General features: G+C 47.0%; 1 protein-coding gene across 17 annotated transcripts in view; it reads left to right on the top strand.

Moving 5' to 3' along the window:
- TLN2 (talin 2) overlaps nt 1-14001 on the top strand; it is a 415035-nt gene extending 401034 nt beyond the window's left edge. For 9 of the 17 annotated variants that reach the window (XM_023616310.2, XM_023616279.2, XM_070235514.1 and 6 more), the window contains 5 exons: nt 6076-6201; nt 8304-8366; nt 8457-8684; nt 11452-11577; nt 13114-14001. In XM_023616310.2, the coding sequence (XP_023472078.1) occupies nt 6076-6201; nt 8304-8366; nt 8457-8684; nt 11452-11577; nt 13114-13242 (672 nt within the window). In that variant the 3' untranslated portion in view covers nt 13243-14001. The remainder of the gene's footprint in view (nt 1-6075; nt 6202-8303; nt 8367-8456; nt 8685-11451; nt 11578-13113) is intronic. The other 8 variants (XM_023616303.2, XM_070235516.1, XM_070235507.1 and 5 more) reach the window with 1 other exon arrangement.
- Nucleotides 14002-17448: the final 3447 nt, after the last annotated feature.

Raw genomic sequence — 17448 nt, 5'->3', positions numbered from 1 at the left:
CAGCCAGCACATCTTCCCAGGTGCCTCCTCACCAGCGTAGCACAGTAGGTCTCTGCAGACTCTCCTCGGACATGTAGAGGATTCATATCAAACGAGCTTATGATGTAGGGAATTTATCTGATTAAATCTTTGAAAATTCTGTTACCTTTTCTTGTCCATGCTTCCTAAATAGACTTGCGAGTGCCTTTTTTTTTTTTTTTTTTTGAGAGCATAATAAAATCTTTAGAATTTTTCTATCAACAGAAGTTTCAGTTAAAAAATCATTTCAGCGGTATTACTTTTCATTGAATAAAAAAGTGATAAAGCAGTGGCTACTATGGGAAAAACATTCCCAAGATACTAATCATGTAGGCTCTTTTCCAATGGATGCTGCATGAACGTGCATTTATTCCCCACCTGGCTGCAGAGGGTAGTCCCTCCCCAGGTTGCAGGCACCCCCATTTGGCAGTGCTTTCTCTGTCACCCATCTTGTCTGTCTGCTGCTTCCCTGAGACCAGGACAGCCTGGGGTGGGGGGACCAAGCTGGCTGTCCAGGTCTGGGCTCTTGGCAGTTCCAGCTGACCTAGGAGGTTTCTCTTTTCCTAAAACTAGTAAGGGTGGCGGTCCTAGAGACAACCCAGCCATGGGTCTTCCAAAACAAGCTGATCTGGCTCTTATCCAGTTTGGGTCTTTGAGGACAGTCTTAGGTCTCCTCCAGGAGCACCTCTCAATTCAATACCAGAAGCAAACTGGTAGCAGCCAAACTCGCTACGAAAAAAGGAGAAATGTGGCTGCCTGTTCCCCTCAGGCTTCCAACTGGCAGGAAACTGCCTCACTCATGTTGCGGGAGTTCTTGGTGTTGGCCTGCTTTTTTCCCTCAAGGATATTTAAGCTATATACGTAACATCCACACTTTTCAAAAAAATTTATATCCGAGGAATTTTTTTTAAATTTCTGATTCGATATGACCTTGATTTTAATAGCAAGCATTCTGCAAGACTTGCAGTAACGCAGAACACAGCCCAGTTCCTAGCTGGAAGGATGGAACCATGAATTGTAATCTGGTTTTTGTAACTAGTTATGAGAAAAGTGACCATTGTGTTTATCAGCTGTCAGCAAGGCAGGCCCTCAAAGGAGGTTTTCAGGGAGAGAGGCAGAAATCAGGGTAGTGACCTTTTGGCCATCTCCAATTGTGCCTTCAGCTCCTTCACCTACAAGTTCATTGGGGGAGGGGCTGCAAAGGTGCAGGGATGTAATTCACAAAGAAGGACCATAGACAGAAACTGTCTTCCTCTGCCCAGCACATGCCCAGGGACCTGTGAGGGAGGAGGTTGGTAAAGATGCTGCAGGAAGGAGCAGGGCTCCTCCACGGAGGAGGGAAGAGAAAAAGTAGTGCCTGCTTATATTAGTCAGCACCTTCTAAGACAGGTTGAATTCGGGACTATGACATGTCAAAGCTAAAGGACCAGGAGAATTCAGTTTGCTTCTCAAGTTACGAACAGAAAACTGATTAATCGATACCTGGAGAAGGGCAGTGAGTTCCCCAGAGTCGTGTGATGAGAAAGTGCAGAGCAGTGACTAAAACCCAGATTGTCCACCTCCTGGGTGGGTGTTGAGGGAAAATCTGGAAGCAGTGCCAGTCTGTATCATGTGTTGCTTAACGCTTCACTTCTCTTTAATTTGTGGTTTTTATATAATTATTTTAGGTTGTAATCAGAAATGGCAACTGGAGCCTTTATTAGAAATATGAGTGGAAAATAGGGTTCTGAGAAAACAGACTAACTTAACCCAAAGTTTAAGAAAAATGTTTAAAACAAAAAAAAGTATGTGTAGTAATAGAAATAGTAATGAAATTAATTGCTAATAGTTACAGAGCATTCACTATGAGTCAGTTGTGCTCTACATGTATTTATAGCTTATGTATAGCAACCCTATCAGATGGAATGGCTGCAAGGATGTTCTCAGAAACCCTGAAAGGCCAAAAGACACTCAAAATAAGGAAAGGCCTCACCTTTTCCCTCCTGCTTTTCACCTTTCCCCTCTCCTACCCCAGTGGAACCTCAAGCTCCTGAAACTTTAGACCTGGCAGAGCAAAACAGGAGTCTCAAATGCTCTCCCAAGCGCAGGCAGCAAGGGAGCCAACCCAAAGTGTGGCCTTTCCTGAGACAGAGCTCACCAGACCTCCAACTTTTTAAAAGGGAAGCTCTGCAGAAGATCACCAAACAGGAAAAATATCAGCAAAAGGGTGCTCAGACCTTTCTCAAAACTACCAAAAAGCCAAGGTAAGGATAGAGTCTACTGGACAGTCCAGGAAAGACAGTTGCTAAGAGCTAGTGGTGACCTGGCCAATAGCCTTTTCGAGTGGAGGGGAACGGGGAAAAGAACAGAGTGCAAAGGATGAGAAGGTCGATTCCGTGCTCAGAGGCTGTGGCTGACACTTTCATTAAGCAGAGTAGACTTTCAGTCTGCAAACCTGTTAGTCTTTTTCTCGGCACTATTTTGTTAAGAGAGTTTCTTTGTAAAATGCTGAAAATGCTGCTGTTTACATTTGTATATGCATGACTAAATGTCACGAACTATGAACGCCAGTGGAAGGATGTAGGCAGAGTGTACAATTAACAACCCATGGCCATAAACGGGGCAGGAACCAATGCATAGATGTGTGTGCCTTCATCCCCGAGGAGTCAGGAATGGACAGTTATTAAAGTGGACGCTTACTCTACACATTTCTCCTTCTCAAACTGTGTAAATTGTCCTCTGGCTGAACTCTAGAACTGGGGAGACTCATTTTTAATGGATACATTCATTCAAATAAAGTTTATCACGTGGGCGACTTTGCCTGATTTCGTGCTCGAGAGACATAAGTTGAATGAAACACAGTCCGTGCCCTGGAGGAGACCATGGGCTGGTGGGATTCAGCTAGCTGGTGTCTGTTGTCCTTCACCCAGGACAGCATCTCCCAGGGAGTAGCCCGTACCACCTCCATTAGAAATGCAGATTCCTAGCCCCACCCCAGACCTACTGAAACAGAATCTGCGTCTTTAACCAGATCCTCAGGTGATTCTGAACAAGGGCTATCAGTTTATTAACCTGTTTAATGAAAGCATTTCCTTAATTTCATGGTGCCCTGGGCCTTCAGATTCCTCACCGGCATCCCTCTGCAGCAGCTCCACGTTACTATTCTTATTCTCCTCAATCTCCCAGCTACGAAGGGGTTTGTTCTGTTAATAAATCCCACATTTTAACAGTGATCCTTTTATTTAGGAAAGTCCCTTGAAGACCAAGCCATTCCATTTCTCCCCTTTTTTCACAAGATGGTTAGGCGTATATCCTCCTCCTCTCTCTTGTAACTCTCACCACCCTTCTCCCAGATTCCATCCTGTATGCTGGTGGGAGCTGAAGCTAATGGGGACACTGCCTGGGGTACTCTGGCTTTTCACTGAGTCTGCTTCGCTTGGGGAGATGCCATTTTCTCTTTAGACTAGAAGCTGTGTAAGGAAACATGCAGTGTTGACGGCTGTTTTCAGTGGGAGAGGCGGGCTGGGCGTTTGGTCTGAATGATGCACCTGGCCTACGGAAAGATACCGATCCAGCCGACAGGAGACAGACCTCGTCATGGAACTCTGCCCAGGCTGCAGCATCTAAACATTTGCCCTTTATCACTGTTGTCATCCCATTTGGTTTTATTAAGCCTTCTTGGGCAGGCCTCTATGTTTCCCAGAGATAAGGCCTTCTGCTGTGTCCATTTTAAAGTATAGCAATGTTATAGAAAGAAATTAAAAATTCATCAGAGGGCATTACAACAGTTGCCATTGCAAGAAAAATCTGTGGGTGTCAAAAATACTTCCAAGTTAAATAGCTACTTTAAGCATGTATTTTATAAAACCACCCCAGGGCAGCAGAAGATGTGGGAGAGGCTTTTCAGATTCTATCAGATCTATCCATGCTTGGAGTTACCACTTAAGGAAATTCCGTTTTTGTGAATCCTAAAATTGGGGAAATCAGAAATCTGCTGATGGGGTACTCCACGCTGTGAAGTGAACTTAGTCTTGGAACCCATAGCTGAGGCTGCCTGAGACAAGTCTGGGAGACTGTGAGAAGCCACCATGGGCTTCCATTTCCTCATCAGCAAAATGAGCAGGGGCTCCCTTTGGACTCAACAATTCTGAGATTTCCCCAGTGCCTTCATCTGTTATACGCTTGACTTTCTTTTGCAGAATGAATTTCCAGAAAAGCCCTTAATTCAAGGTTATTGAATAGATATCTATATATAGATATCAGTGCCAAATGCAATTTCTTTGGGGCCTATGTATAATAGTACTTTTTATGCCAGAGTGTCGTTTAATGCATCATTTTGCATTTCAGTAAACAAATTTTATACTCCATCGCTGATAGGTTCCCTTACCCCATAACAAAGGAATGCAAACTGAGTCCTCTGGAACTGACTCTATTTCTGCCCTGAATGCTGCTAGAGCAAGACTTTGTCAGAAGTAAGAAAGAACACAGCTTCTGTCTCAGAACTTACAAAATGCTGCCGTCGTTCTTCACGTCCACTAGTTGTGCACTGAAGTGTTACCTTGATAATATGGGTTGTAAAAATGGAAATGAGATCGGCATCTCTCTTGGTTTGAGATGTGGCCATAGAGAATAGGAAACAGGAAAAAAATTGAATCCATGTATCCATCCTGTCTGGTATTTCATATGGGACCATTAGCGAGCCCACCTTGAGCCTCTGACATGAAGTTATTCCTCACCGATGCCCTCAGGGGTGGCTTAGGCTGGTAAAAACAGGTCATTATGGAGTCAGATCTAGGTTTAGATCTTGGGTAGGTTCTTCGTGCTACCACCTGACCGTGGGCCCAATACTCCACCGCCCAGAGCCTCAATTTTCCCACTGTAAATATAAGGAGATAACTATAACTACAGTATAGGATTTTCCTCTTTTTGGGGAGAATTAAGTTAATGTATGTGGAAGTGCCTAACAAAGTGCTTGGCACATAGTAGGCACTCTTAAAAACATATTGCTGTTGCACGACGTTGCACTTGTGCTTAATGTCACTGAATTGTACGCCTAAAATCGGTTCAAAGGATAAATTTTGTGTTATGTATATTTTACCACACACACTAAGAAAAGTATTGCTGCACCTGAGCATCGCCTCTTCATGCCCAAAAGGTACCAGCCACATCTTCAGCATTCTGTGATGACTGAAGGAGAACTTAGCCATATTGACTTAGCCTCACAAAACGTTAGTGCTGGAGGGGACCTCAGAGATCATCTAGTCTGACCGCCCCAAATTGTGACGCTCCATCCCACCCAGCCCAGGACCAAGCTCTTTACATTTGCCCCACTTCCCAAAAGCTTTTCTTCCACTTCTCTGGTTATTTGAGCAGCACGGGGCATGGTGGTGGTTAATTTAGAGCAGAGCCCTCGTGGCCTGACAGTACGATGCAGCGGTGGCCAGTGTCCCTCCCAGCTGGAGCCGTGCTTCAGGTTTCCAGGTGACTAAACAAGCCCCACCTTGATGTCAGGTCGCCTCGCTTTCTTTCCCACCACTGGTGATCTGTGGTTGGTATGGAACTCTCTCTCTGCTCTGCCACAGAAACGCAAATGCTATTTTGCTTTGGTTTTTATCCAAGAAAAATAAGGATTTTCACAACTAAAAGCCTCTTTCCTTTTTTCAACCCATTTTTGAGCCTTAAGCTCTGGGAGAGTGTGCCACCACCTACTCTTTGGATTGTGATTATTGATTGCTTTGATTTTGGTTATTGATGCTGATGGGACCATCTGAGTATACTTTATTCACAGTGAATTTATGTCTCTTCAAAGATTCTGGGCTGGAGAAAGTCTCTTGGAATTTCCTGATTTAAAATCTGTGTAGAATGTCACTGCTGGCAGCCCATACCTTTTGGAGGGGGGTGGGGAGGCCAGCAGATGGAGAGGCATCCTGCAGCCTAGGCTTTTCCACCCTGGGTGTGGTCTGTCCACAAAGAGCAGTAAACGGATGAAGAGCCAGGTGCCCGAGCAGTAAGTAGTTTGGCAGAAAGCGCCATCTGCGGATATGAACAACACGTGACGCTGTTTTCTTTTGGTTATAGCAAGCAGATGAGACCCTGGATTTTGAAGAACAGATCCTGGAAGCTGCTAAATCCATTGCTGCCGCCACAAGTGCCCTGGTCAAATCAGCCTCAGCAGCCCAGAGGGAGCTGGTGGCCCAAGGCAAGGTAGGTAAACCCCGCTGGACAAGTGGTGGCGTGTTCATGCAGCGAGAGCCTCTGAGGGCCGAGGACAGGATGGAACGCTTGTGGCCTGACCAAGGATTCCTGTGCTGTGCCTTCCCTCACTGAACTGCCTGTCTTTGCCCCATCTGATTGAAAACTCTGTTGGCATAAACCTGACAAACAAAATGAAGGGTTTGGCTTCCAGGCCCCTCATCTGCTTCTTGTTAAGGAAAGCATTCCACTGCAGGCAGCGATCAGAGCCCGAACAGGCCATTTATATCCCCACTGTACATTAGGCTATTTAAAGACATAAACTGTCATATTTTCCTGGTGGATGGCTATATAAGCACCATAGTCAGGAACTTTGTAATACCGTTTTCCAGCTCCAATGGCTCCATTCATTTTTTTAGGACTGTCGAGCTGAATGCTGTCCAACTCTGCAGTTAGCATTTTCCTGGGCCTCTTGGTCAAAAGTCTAGTCTGGTTTTAAGTCTGAGATTTCTTTGATCTGCTTCATCTCCAGTCACCTATTCCATCTGCATTAGCATGAAAACATAGTTCTTTTTCAATAATCCAAAGGATTAATAGTACATTACACTAATCCTGGATATGAGAATGTCTTCCAATTTAAAGTATTCCCTGTGTCCTGTTATTCCCATACAACATGGAACCAGCCCATCCAAATTGCATCTTGCAGAGGCCCTCTCGAATGGAGAGGCACTACAGAAATCCTGTCTGGCTGTGGGTTTGGGAAATCTGGTCACCAGAATTGTCAATCACTTCTGTTTGATATTAAAAGCCCTTTGCTGTCGCTGTACATAGAGATGCATGTGATTGTGTCTTGGCCTGAGAACTGGGACACAGACAGGAGGTTATGCCCAACTAGTGGTTGTCCATCTTTCTCCAGGAAGTCTCTTGTGAGCTCAGCCATGTCTTAATCCAACCCACATGCTCCAGCTCCTCTCTCTAAGCCATCATGTGGTATGGTATTAATACTAACATATGTACATCTCCCCAGCTGGTACACAGTCCGTCCCTTTCCACTTCTCACTTACGCCCCGTGGAGGGAACAGAATGCTGACCTTCCCCATCAAGCACTTGTTGACCAATCAATATGTAAAGACCAAAGATGGATCACTGAGAACATCCTACCTAAAAATTTCAGTATTGAGAAAGGGCCGACTAAGTGCCAGACATGATGCTGGATACTATAGAATCTAACTTGAGCGTGGCGGAGCCCCCGTCCTCCAAGGAACTTATCTGTTCAAGCTTTAAAAAGTTGATAAAGGAGGTTCAGCTGGACTTGGGTGAACTATGGACTTATATGCAGGACCTCAGGGTTTTGTCTGACGTTCACCAAGCCCTGAAGTGGTGCCTGTAATTGCTAACGGATCCTCAATTTCCTATTCAAATTAAGATACTCATCTCCTACCTCTCCAGGCGCCTCCCACAAGCTTAAAGGCATTTCCTCCCATAGCTACTCCCTCTACACGTGGACAGAAAATGTCTCACTTGTGGCCATTATTTCTAAATAGAGACAGAGATCCTCTTACGTCTCTCCCCTCTGCTGACAAAGTGATCTGTATTTCCGTAAGACAAGGATCTGCACTCAATTACACTGAAGGAAGTGCACCACCCTTTTTTGCATCATCTGCCGGAAAATCACAGCATGGCTTTAGGATCAGTAATCAGAAGAGATTTAAGTTTCCCTTGACCCTTGGAAGAAGAGGCCTCAGTGGCTCTCCTGTTTGAAATGGAGAAAGATGAGCAGAGGAAATAAGCCCCATCCATCATCCCTGAGCCGTTTTCCCACAAGCACAGTACCTGGCAACTAAATGGAGGCGATGCAGAGCATTTCAGGTTGACTTCTCCTGGCTCAGGTGGGACAGCCAGGATGTGCTGGTGCAGTCTTGGAGTGGCCAGGGTCCCACATGACAGAGGGTGCTCCATTCTCACGCTGGAGCCGTTGGAGGGCGTCCCGGGTGGTGCCACATGTCTGCTGAGGTGTTTTTCTCTCTAGTTCCAGGGCAAGGGAGGGTCTGAGGGGCTGCAGGTCCCCCTGAGCCTTCCAGCCCTCACTGCAGATTTCTCACTCCACTCTCTAGGTGGGCTCCATTCCTGCCAATGCTGCCGACGACGGACAGTGGTCTCAGGGGCTGATTTCTGCCGTGAGTTGCCTTCTCCCTCCTCCCATTTGCATCTTGGATCCCCTGAGGGGCGTGTGGGCCTTGGGTCACTTCTCTATTGACTGTCCCCAGGCCCGGATGGTGGCAGCTGCGACCAGCAGTCTCTGTGAGGCGGCCAATGCCTCTGTTCAGGGACATGCCAGTGAGGAGAAGCTCATCTCATCTGCCAAGCAGGTCGCAGCTTCCACGGCTCAGCTGCTTGTGGCCTGCAAGGTGAAGGCCGATCAGGATTCAGAAGCCATGAGGCGGCTACAGGTAATGGTCACTGATGCTGGTGGGAAAATACTCCTGTTGGAGCGGGTAAGTGTCACCAAAGGGGACAGTCTCACTTCCTTGGCATGACCCACCAGGCTTTCCATCAGCCAACTCTGTCCCACGTTTCTCATTTTCTACTACGTGTGGCCATGCATCCTACGCCTGCTGCCTCACCAAGCTGACATTCTCCACGGGTGCCTTCTGTCTCGTGCCTTGGGGCCCTCACTCACCCAGAGTGTGCTGGCCCTCCTCCCCACCAGCCTGACCTGATGAACTCCTACTCGGTCTTTATGATTCATCACCAAAATCACCTCCTCTGGGAAGCCCTCCCTGACTCCTGGACCTTGGGCAGTCAGTCCCTCCTCTGTCCTGCCAGAGAGCTCTTACAGTTCCTGTCACCTGGTACCACCACATATAACTTTATGTCTGTCTTTGACAAGGCTGCCAGCTTCTTAGGCACAGGCACACATCTTTATCTCTGCATCTTTCACACCTAAGGTGGTACCTGTTTCAGTGGATGCTCTCATTCACTCTTTGCTAATCATGGGAGTGAAAGGACTGAGGAATTTCTATGAGGCTGTTGCTAAGGTTTCCCGGATCCCAGAGAACTTGCTTATGAAGGTGACCATCAAGTCCTTCCCAGTGCTTGTATGTTTTCCTGATTGTTTTAGTTACAGAAGTATCTTAAATACAATGAAGAAAATGTTTGAATGAAAAAAATCACACAGCCTCAACATCTTCACTTGTCAAATGTTACCATTTTTTCTCATCCTGTTTTTATCTATATATAAAATAATGTTGTCTAGTTGTAATCACAGCAAGAGACATTCTGCTTTTTTCACTTAACATTTTATCATGCATATCTTTTTCCTCGAAGAAAAGGCTTCATAATTTCTCTGTGCAAAGCTAACTGGTCCATTCTTCATGAGTCTCATTTTTAATGATTGCATGATATTATATCAACTGATTATGCCTGAAATTCCCTATACTTTGAACATTTTGTTTCCAATTTCTACATTTTCACTATTACAAGTGTTATAATGCAGATTGTTTACGTTGTTAAAAGATATGTTTATATAAGTCGTGAATAAAATCATAACTGGCAAAAATATTTCAACAATTTGCACAAAAACTCAGAACCCTCGTTTTATTTTGAAAGTCCAACAAAGCATTTCTGTTGTTTGGTCCTCGTGAGTCTCTCTCCCCCACCTCCCTCACCTTCATTTGACTCCTGGGATAAACCCAGGGGGAACGTGGGGAGCTACGTGTTTGTGACCCTGTGGTTCATGGGTTTTAGAGGACACTTTTGAGGTAAACATCCTGAGTTAAGAGAGACCTGAGTTCAAGTCCTACGTCTGCTGTGTATTAAGTGCGTGACTCAAGTCACTCAAAACTCTTCAGGCCTTAGTCTGCCTCATCTGGAAATTGTGAACGGAGATACCTGCATTGGCTCTTATGAGAGTCATGAAATGTGAATGTGCTTTTGTAAGTCCTAAGGATTTACACCAATACAGCACAGCGCCACTCCTGTTATCACCGTTAGTGATGGAACTGGACGCTGCAATGTCACTTCTGAATCCCTTCCGATGACCCAGAGGTTCTCTGCGGCTAGATAGACCTATGTTCAAATCCCAGCTCTATCGCTTACTACCTGTAGATTCTTAGATAAGTTACTCAACCTTAGATAAGTTTCTGCATCAGAAAAGTGAACTAATGATTTCTGACTTCATAAAGCTATTTTGAGAATAAGCACCTGATGACTACTTGTCAAATGTTAATTGGCTTCCCCTTCCCTTCTTGTGCCAACCCCTTGTAGTCCACCTTGGTCACTTTAGATCACCAACCACATGAGCCATTTAACTTTGAATGAGAAAAACGACAACCTTCCGATGGCTAAACCCCAAGCACCAGTCCTTGACTCTGAGGGGCCTGGGCAAGGAATACAGGAGGGTTAATGAAGCCTTGACCACCATTAGAAGAAAATTTCAAACCTCAGGGGGCAGAAGACAAGTCTCTAGGGCCATGCTTCATGAGCATTAAGAGTAAGCCAGTATGGGCTTGGCCCCTACGGAAGATCTAGACTTTACATTGCAAAGCTTTTCTTTTTCTGTCTCTAATGATTGTCCCATCCTTGCGCACTGGGTGTAAAGCCCAGCTATGACTCTAAAAGTACACCTGTAAACGCCCTAGTTACTTTGGGGCTCCTGCCCTCCTAGACAGCGGAATACTGTGCTTTCATAGCCCTTCAGTCCCCCTAGGTGGCCACTGTGCCATGTGCTAGGGATGCAAAGATTCAAGTCACAGCCCTGCCCTCAAGTTACTCACTGTCCAGGAGGGTGAGAGGCAGCCCCAAGTGTGGTGAGGGCTACAAAGAAGCCAGCACAGAGCACTCCAGGAGCACCACGGGGGAGTCTGGGTGATGTCTGAGCCAAGTCTTCTAGCATGTCTGAATTGGATGGGGAGAGGGAGGGGGTTTTCTAGACCAAGGAGACAACCCCTGAGCATGTTTCTGTTAACACGCATACCACATTGCTACAATCATTTATTTACACAATTGTAATTTCCCTCAAAAGTATGTGTTCTGTGGGAGCCAGGAACTGTATTGCATTCATCTGTGAATGACCTAAGGTTAGGTAGGTGCCAATGATGGTAGAATCAGTGGAGGGATGAATGGACAGACAAATGGATACTAACTAGAGAGAACTTCTGGGTTATAATTGGATGATAAATTGATTTATAGTCTCATGTCTGTTCTTGCTGGATCCAAATGGCTGTTTCTAACGATATAAAGTGTGTTTTGTTCCCTCTCCAGGCGGCAGGGAATGCTGTGAAAAGAGCTTCAGACAATCTTGTTCGTGCAGCCCAGAAAGCAGCTTTTGGCAAAGCTGATGATGACGATGTCGTAGTGAAAACAAAGTTTGTAGGAGGCATTGCTCAGGTTTGTGATTAAATCCAGACAATGTTTACTCCCAAGGTGGGCCTTGTGTTTTAACAGGGATACTAAATAACAGTGACTTAAACAAAGTCCCTCACATAACAGTCTGGGTGTAAGCTGACTCAGGATGATGTGGTGGTTCCTTTGTGTCTGAGAACCAGATTTCATCTGCCTTATTGCTCCATGATCTCTGAGATGTTTGCCCTTGGCCACTTGGTCCAAGATGGCTCAATAACCACCTTGGCTTTCCAGCCAGCAGGAAGAGAGAAAGGAGGGGCAGGTAGGGCCCTGAAGTTACATACGTCACTTCCTCTCACTTTCCTTTGGTCAGCACTTGGCTACATGGCCAACTAGCTGCAAAGGAGGCTGGGAAATGTAGTATTCTTTTCCGAGTAGCCATGTGCCTAGCTAAAAGTCGGGGATTCTATTATGGAAAAGGGGAAGAAGAGAAATTGTAGGACAGAAATATTATCATTTAAATAAAATGATGCATTTGGAGGTGCTACCCACTCCAGGTATTTGGCCCTACAGACAGAATGAACGATGACCCCTTCCCAGAACTTTTGTAACAGTAGATGGAATTCTGACTTAGGCAGGATTGCATTCTTGTACATGAGAGTGAGGACGAAACTTCAGGAAATCAGGCCTGCAGCTTTGCGTATGTATTGATATAAATCCATCAGACGAGATTGGTTTTCTTATCAGCGCCTGGAGCACTAAGGCCCCGTTACTGAAGTGACTTATTCCCATGCCTGCCTTAGCGCTTCCTGAACTACTGCCTGTGTCTGGAAATACACAAGATGCATTTTTACCAGACTTTCATGATCCCCTAGTTCCAGGAGAAGTTCCATGAAGAAGGGTCTCTGATCAAATGAGTCTGGGAAATGCTGCGCGCTATACCCCACTTCCGAGTATCACAGTGATTGTTGGCCTGGAAAAGGCTGTGAAAAGGCCCTCAGAAAAGAGATCTATTTGGCTTTCTTGGACAGAAACTTACCTTTTTGCATGATACCTATTAACTAATACTCCTCAGATCATACCTTAGAAGCATGAAATAAATATATGAAAGCCATCTAGTGGTTAAGGAATTCCAGCTTTAGCTTCAAGAATGCCTGACCTAGGGCCTTCTCCACCAGCTGGGGGACTTCAGGACATGGACCCACATCTCGCAGCTTCAGCTCCCTCATTGGAAAAATGGGGTGTTCGTTAAGGCATACTTCACAGTGTTGCCGTGACGACGATGAAACAACTCCGTGTAGAGTGCTTACACCAAACTCTGGTGCATAGTCAGGATGCAGTAGATGTCTGCTATTAAATCAGTGGCCAGAAAGCTTATTTTCTTGGGTGAGCTGGGTCATTGGTCTCAAATCCCAAACTGTGGCCCAGAGGCTGGTCTCCAGAGCTAAGGATACTTATTCCTGCTGCGCTGCTGTGTTCCACTGTGGCAGAGGCTGTGGGAGCTCATGAGGCAAGCAGTGGAGGGGAAGGGGAGTTTCCTAAAAAGTTTTAGATCCATCCAGCTTGTTGCTTTCCTTCTAGATCATTGCTGCCCAGGAGGAAATGCTAAAGAAAGAGCGAGAACTGGAAGAAGCAAGGAAGAAACTGGCCCAGATCCGCCAACAGCAGTATAAATTCCTACCCACTGAGCTGAGAGAGGATGAAGGCTAAGGCCAGAGCCAAGATCTCAAGCCCCAGGGGACAGCTCTGCAAGAACTGCTCAGACAGTGTTCCTCAGAGGCTGGGCACTTACCTGGAAACTGCCTGCCTCCCCCTGGGGCCAGCCCAGAGCCCCGAGTGCTCATTCTCACATCTCTGTCCTGTTGGGCACCAGCTGCATGGTCGTGATGTCACACGGTACAGTGTCCCACCCACAGCTCCTCCGCCACCTCCTCTCATGCCTCACCATATCTCAGGAGAGAGGGGCGCACGTTTCGTGAACTGTTACCAAAAAGGAGAAGTCAGTATTACGTCGTTCTCAGACACTTGTGCTTTTGTTGGTCCTTCTCTAGGCCTGCTCCTGGGCCTTTTGTGAAATCTTAATAGAAAAAAAATAATGGCTTGAGGAGATCATTGTGTCATAGATATTCAAAGACATTCTTCTCCCTCCCAAGAGAAGATGGAAGTTGGAGCTGGACACAGTTAATAAAAGCCAGAAACATAAACCAGTGTGGACTCCAGGAGGGCGATGAGGGTCGTCCTTCTGAGTCTTGAGCACTGGCTCACCCAGAGGGTGAAGAATTCCTGCTCCTGTTTGCACGCTTTCTTGCCTCAATGTGTAAGCCCCTTGTACAATCTAGACCCGTGTTGTATTCTGTGGCCCAGAAAATTGAACGATTATTTTTTCCTCCATGATCCAAAGGGCAGAGGTATGGGGGACTGTCAGGGCTTGGTGAGCAGGGGCTGTAATAAAATGTGTGGGCTCCTTAATCTGCACAGGCTGTTTCAGTTCATACAGATTCACCCACACAAACCCATGTCCCGGAGATGATAGTCAATGCAACGTCTCCCTCTTAGGTATTCAAGGCGGAGAATCATTTGTAATAAAGCAGTTCCTTGGTGACTCCATCTTCCAGGCCCCACACTGGTTCCTCTGCTCTCAAAATGGTCAGAATTCAGAATTAGAAGGCCTCTGTTTAAAAATCTGTCACCTGTCCTCCATCCCAAGATGGATATTTTCCCTATATCTTAATATTCTTAAAATCTAGATGCATCCTAACATCAATGTGAACGTTTAACAAGGTAGTTTTGCGTATTGCATCTTATAAGTAAAGATATACGGTATTTTCAGAGTCTGTCTTCTGGATGCCACACTTCCAGAATTTTTTACTTTCCCCCAGTCTCTTCTCTTTTCAGAGCTCTCTCCTTGGAGGGGCACTTTTAAGACCTTGCATTTACCTTAAATCTGAGCCTTTACCCAAGACAGTACATGAAGGCTGAATGGCTTGTGGGATAGATCCTAATGCCAGGTGGCAAGTGTCGTTGAAAGACTTCATGGAGGGAAGGCGATGGTGATGGAGGTACACGGTTTTCAAAGCTGGTAACTGTTAAGGGCTTCTCCTCCGCTTCTCTGCAGTAATGTGGTATCACGTCTCAAGAGATCGTCCACAGGATAGTTTCCAAATTCCATCCAGTGAAGGAGTTGATGCTTTGGTCCTCAAAAGATGTCGCCTTTAGACCTTACCCAATGGTCTTGCGTTAGCAGACTCTAGCCCATGTCATGATTTTAAAACATAATTACACTTTTGACAGTTTCCTATATTTGTAAGAGACGTCTAAGTGCTACACATAATAGAATTTTTCCCAGACAAGTAGAAAGCTGGTGGAAATAGTGTAGAGGAAAAGCAAGTGGAGCAAGTGTGTAGGGAGGTGGGGGATGTAGGCACCAATCTGAAGAGGAGGGAGCTGGCGGAGCCCCGGCTTCTCAGGGGAATGGCACACACTCGGCTCACCCTCCTTGAGTGTAGCTAGTGCGACACTCCGTCGCTGCCCTGGGCTGCACCCCCTCAGACCTCAGGATGAAAACTGGGGGCCCGTGGACTGCGGGTTCTCCCCAAGAGGCACTCCGCGGACGGGCACAGGGTGCTTGCTGAGACTCTTACGAATCAGACCCAAAGGCTCAGAGTTAAGGTGTGTTCATGACTTCGCGCTGGCGTCCAGGAGCCAGGCAGGGGCAGGCCGTTCTCTGTCTCTGCTCAGAGTCGTTTAAAACCTCTGCTGCATTTGATACCAGAAAAACCTCCAGAGACGAGCCAAATGGAAAGGGCTGTCCTTTACAACGTCAAAGACCAGGCATGGAACAAAGTATATTTTTGTAGGACCTACGTAAATATCCTCCCATCTGGAGTGTTCTGCTGTTGGGAGCCTTGGGGAGGTGGGTTCCCAGTTATCACCTGGTATGTGCTGGGTTTTCATCTATCGCTTCCTGATCCGCCCTGTGTACACGAATGTGAATGGCCTGGTGGCTGGCTTGGTCTCCTCATTTCATAAAATGGTGGGAAGGCTGTGCTCTGGGCGTTATTTAATGGGCACTGCTGCAGGCGACCCCGGATGACGTTGCGGGGGGCTTCTGGTTCTTCTTCAAAGGGAAAGAATGCAGGTATGAATTGCATTTGGGGGTGTGAGTTTTCATTTGAGCGCATCTAACAAGAGGGTGGTTTCCGGGTAAAATGGGCCCAGACCAGGCCTGGAGCATAGAACACAGCTCTGTGTGAAGGGGAGCAGGTGGGAGCGAGGGGGGCCCGTGAGAGAACTAACGCTGTGCCTTGAAGCCTTGGGCTGGTCTCTGCACCTGGAAACTGCTGCCTCTGAAGGTCCAGAGGAACCGGAACTGCACTTCAGAACTGCCTAGTGATTTGGGAGTTCGGGTTTTGCCTGGTTCTGCCTCTGGAAAATCTTTGGATAATGCAGCTAAACAACCAGCCCTTGTTTAAACTCTGCTGGGTCCAGTCGGGTGCAGCCCTGGTGGTCAGTGCAAGCAGGTACCTCGACGCCTGGGCAGCCCTCCTGTCGGTGTCGTGGGCGCCCAGGCCGCCTACAGAGGAGCCTCATGGCCTTGAGGGATGAGCCGCCGAGCCCCGTGCTCTATCACAGAACACCCCTGAGGGCCTCTCATGGGCTCTCCTGGCTTGCTCCCTGGGTGTTTTATCAGTCAGCAAGTTTACTGGCAACCACAGCCCAGTCCTAATTTATCAAAATATTATAACAAAATTCACCACCCCCGAGAGTGAACCCACCACCAAAGTGATCCTCGGGCCCAGACCTCACGCGGAAAGCAGGAGGCAGAGAGATGATGGTGCGCAAGTGGTGGTCTCCACTCCTGGGACGCTCAAGGACCTCCCACCGGCAAAGCCTGTTTCCTCCTCAGTAGGGCGCCCCCAAAGCTCCCCCAGCCCTGAGGTCCTGGCCCTGGCAGGGCCTCTGGCGATTCTGGCCGTGAGACCCCAGCACACACTGTCAGCGTGTCTGACTCTCAGACTCCTCGAGGAAGTGTCCCCTGTGCTGACCTAGGGAATGGCTGCCTCTGAGAGCCTCATGGGAACCCAAGGATTGGGGGGAAATGTTCACTTTGGGCTAAGAGGCAGTAGGGTTCAGAAACGCAGAGATCCTGACAGCAGTGCTCACGGCCTAGATCCCAGCTCTCCACAGCCTCCTCCCAGTGGTAACCTTGGGAAGGGAGGTGTCTTCTCCCACGGGTTCCCCAAGTACCACGTTTAACAGTCCCTGAGACTATTGCTCCATCTTTCTGAGCATCTGCTTAGTATGTTTATGGTCATTAGGGACAGGCATGAGACAGAGATTCTGTAGACTGGAAAAACAAACACTAGGGGCCCAGCCTCATGGGGTGGTAGTTAAGCAGCACACTCTGCTTTAGTGGCTCAGGTTCAAGGGTTCAGACCTACACCACCATCAAGCCATGCTGTGATGGTGACGCACATACAAAATAGAGGAGAATCGGCACAGATGTTAGCGCAGAGCTAATCTTCCTCAAGCAAAGAGAGGAAAATTGGCAGCAGATGTTAGCTCAGGATGAATCTTCCTCAGCAAAAGAAAAAAAACACCACTATGAAGAGACATTTCTTTTCCGTAACAGAGGTTTGGGTTTGGCCTTCCTCTGAGCCCACCTCCCAGCCCTCCACTGAGCACCCATGTGTGAGTCACCCCATCTCCTTGTTCCATAAAGCATGAGGCTGAGTTTCACTCAGCTGCCTTCTCACCAAGCTGCCAAATCCAGAAGCAAAACGGAGAAGCTGAGCTCTGCCCCATGTCCTGATGTCTTTGCTCTATCGATCTGGTCATATAAATTATTTTTTTTATTCACTGGAAATAAACTGAAAGGAGTGAACCTGTGTGAAAGTCTCATAGGAATGGACGGAA

The sequence above is a fragment of the Equus caballus genome, chromosome 1, assembly GCF_041296265.1.
Source record: "Equus caballus isolate H_3958 breed thoroughbred chromosome 1, TB-T2T, whole genome shotgun sequence".
Classification (NCBI taxonomy): Eukaryota; Metazoa; Chordata; class Mammalia; order Perissodactyla; family Equidae; genus Equus; species Equus caballus.
Note: the sequence above shows the minus strand (reverse complement) of the source record. Positions and strands in the feature narration are given on the sequence as shown.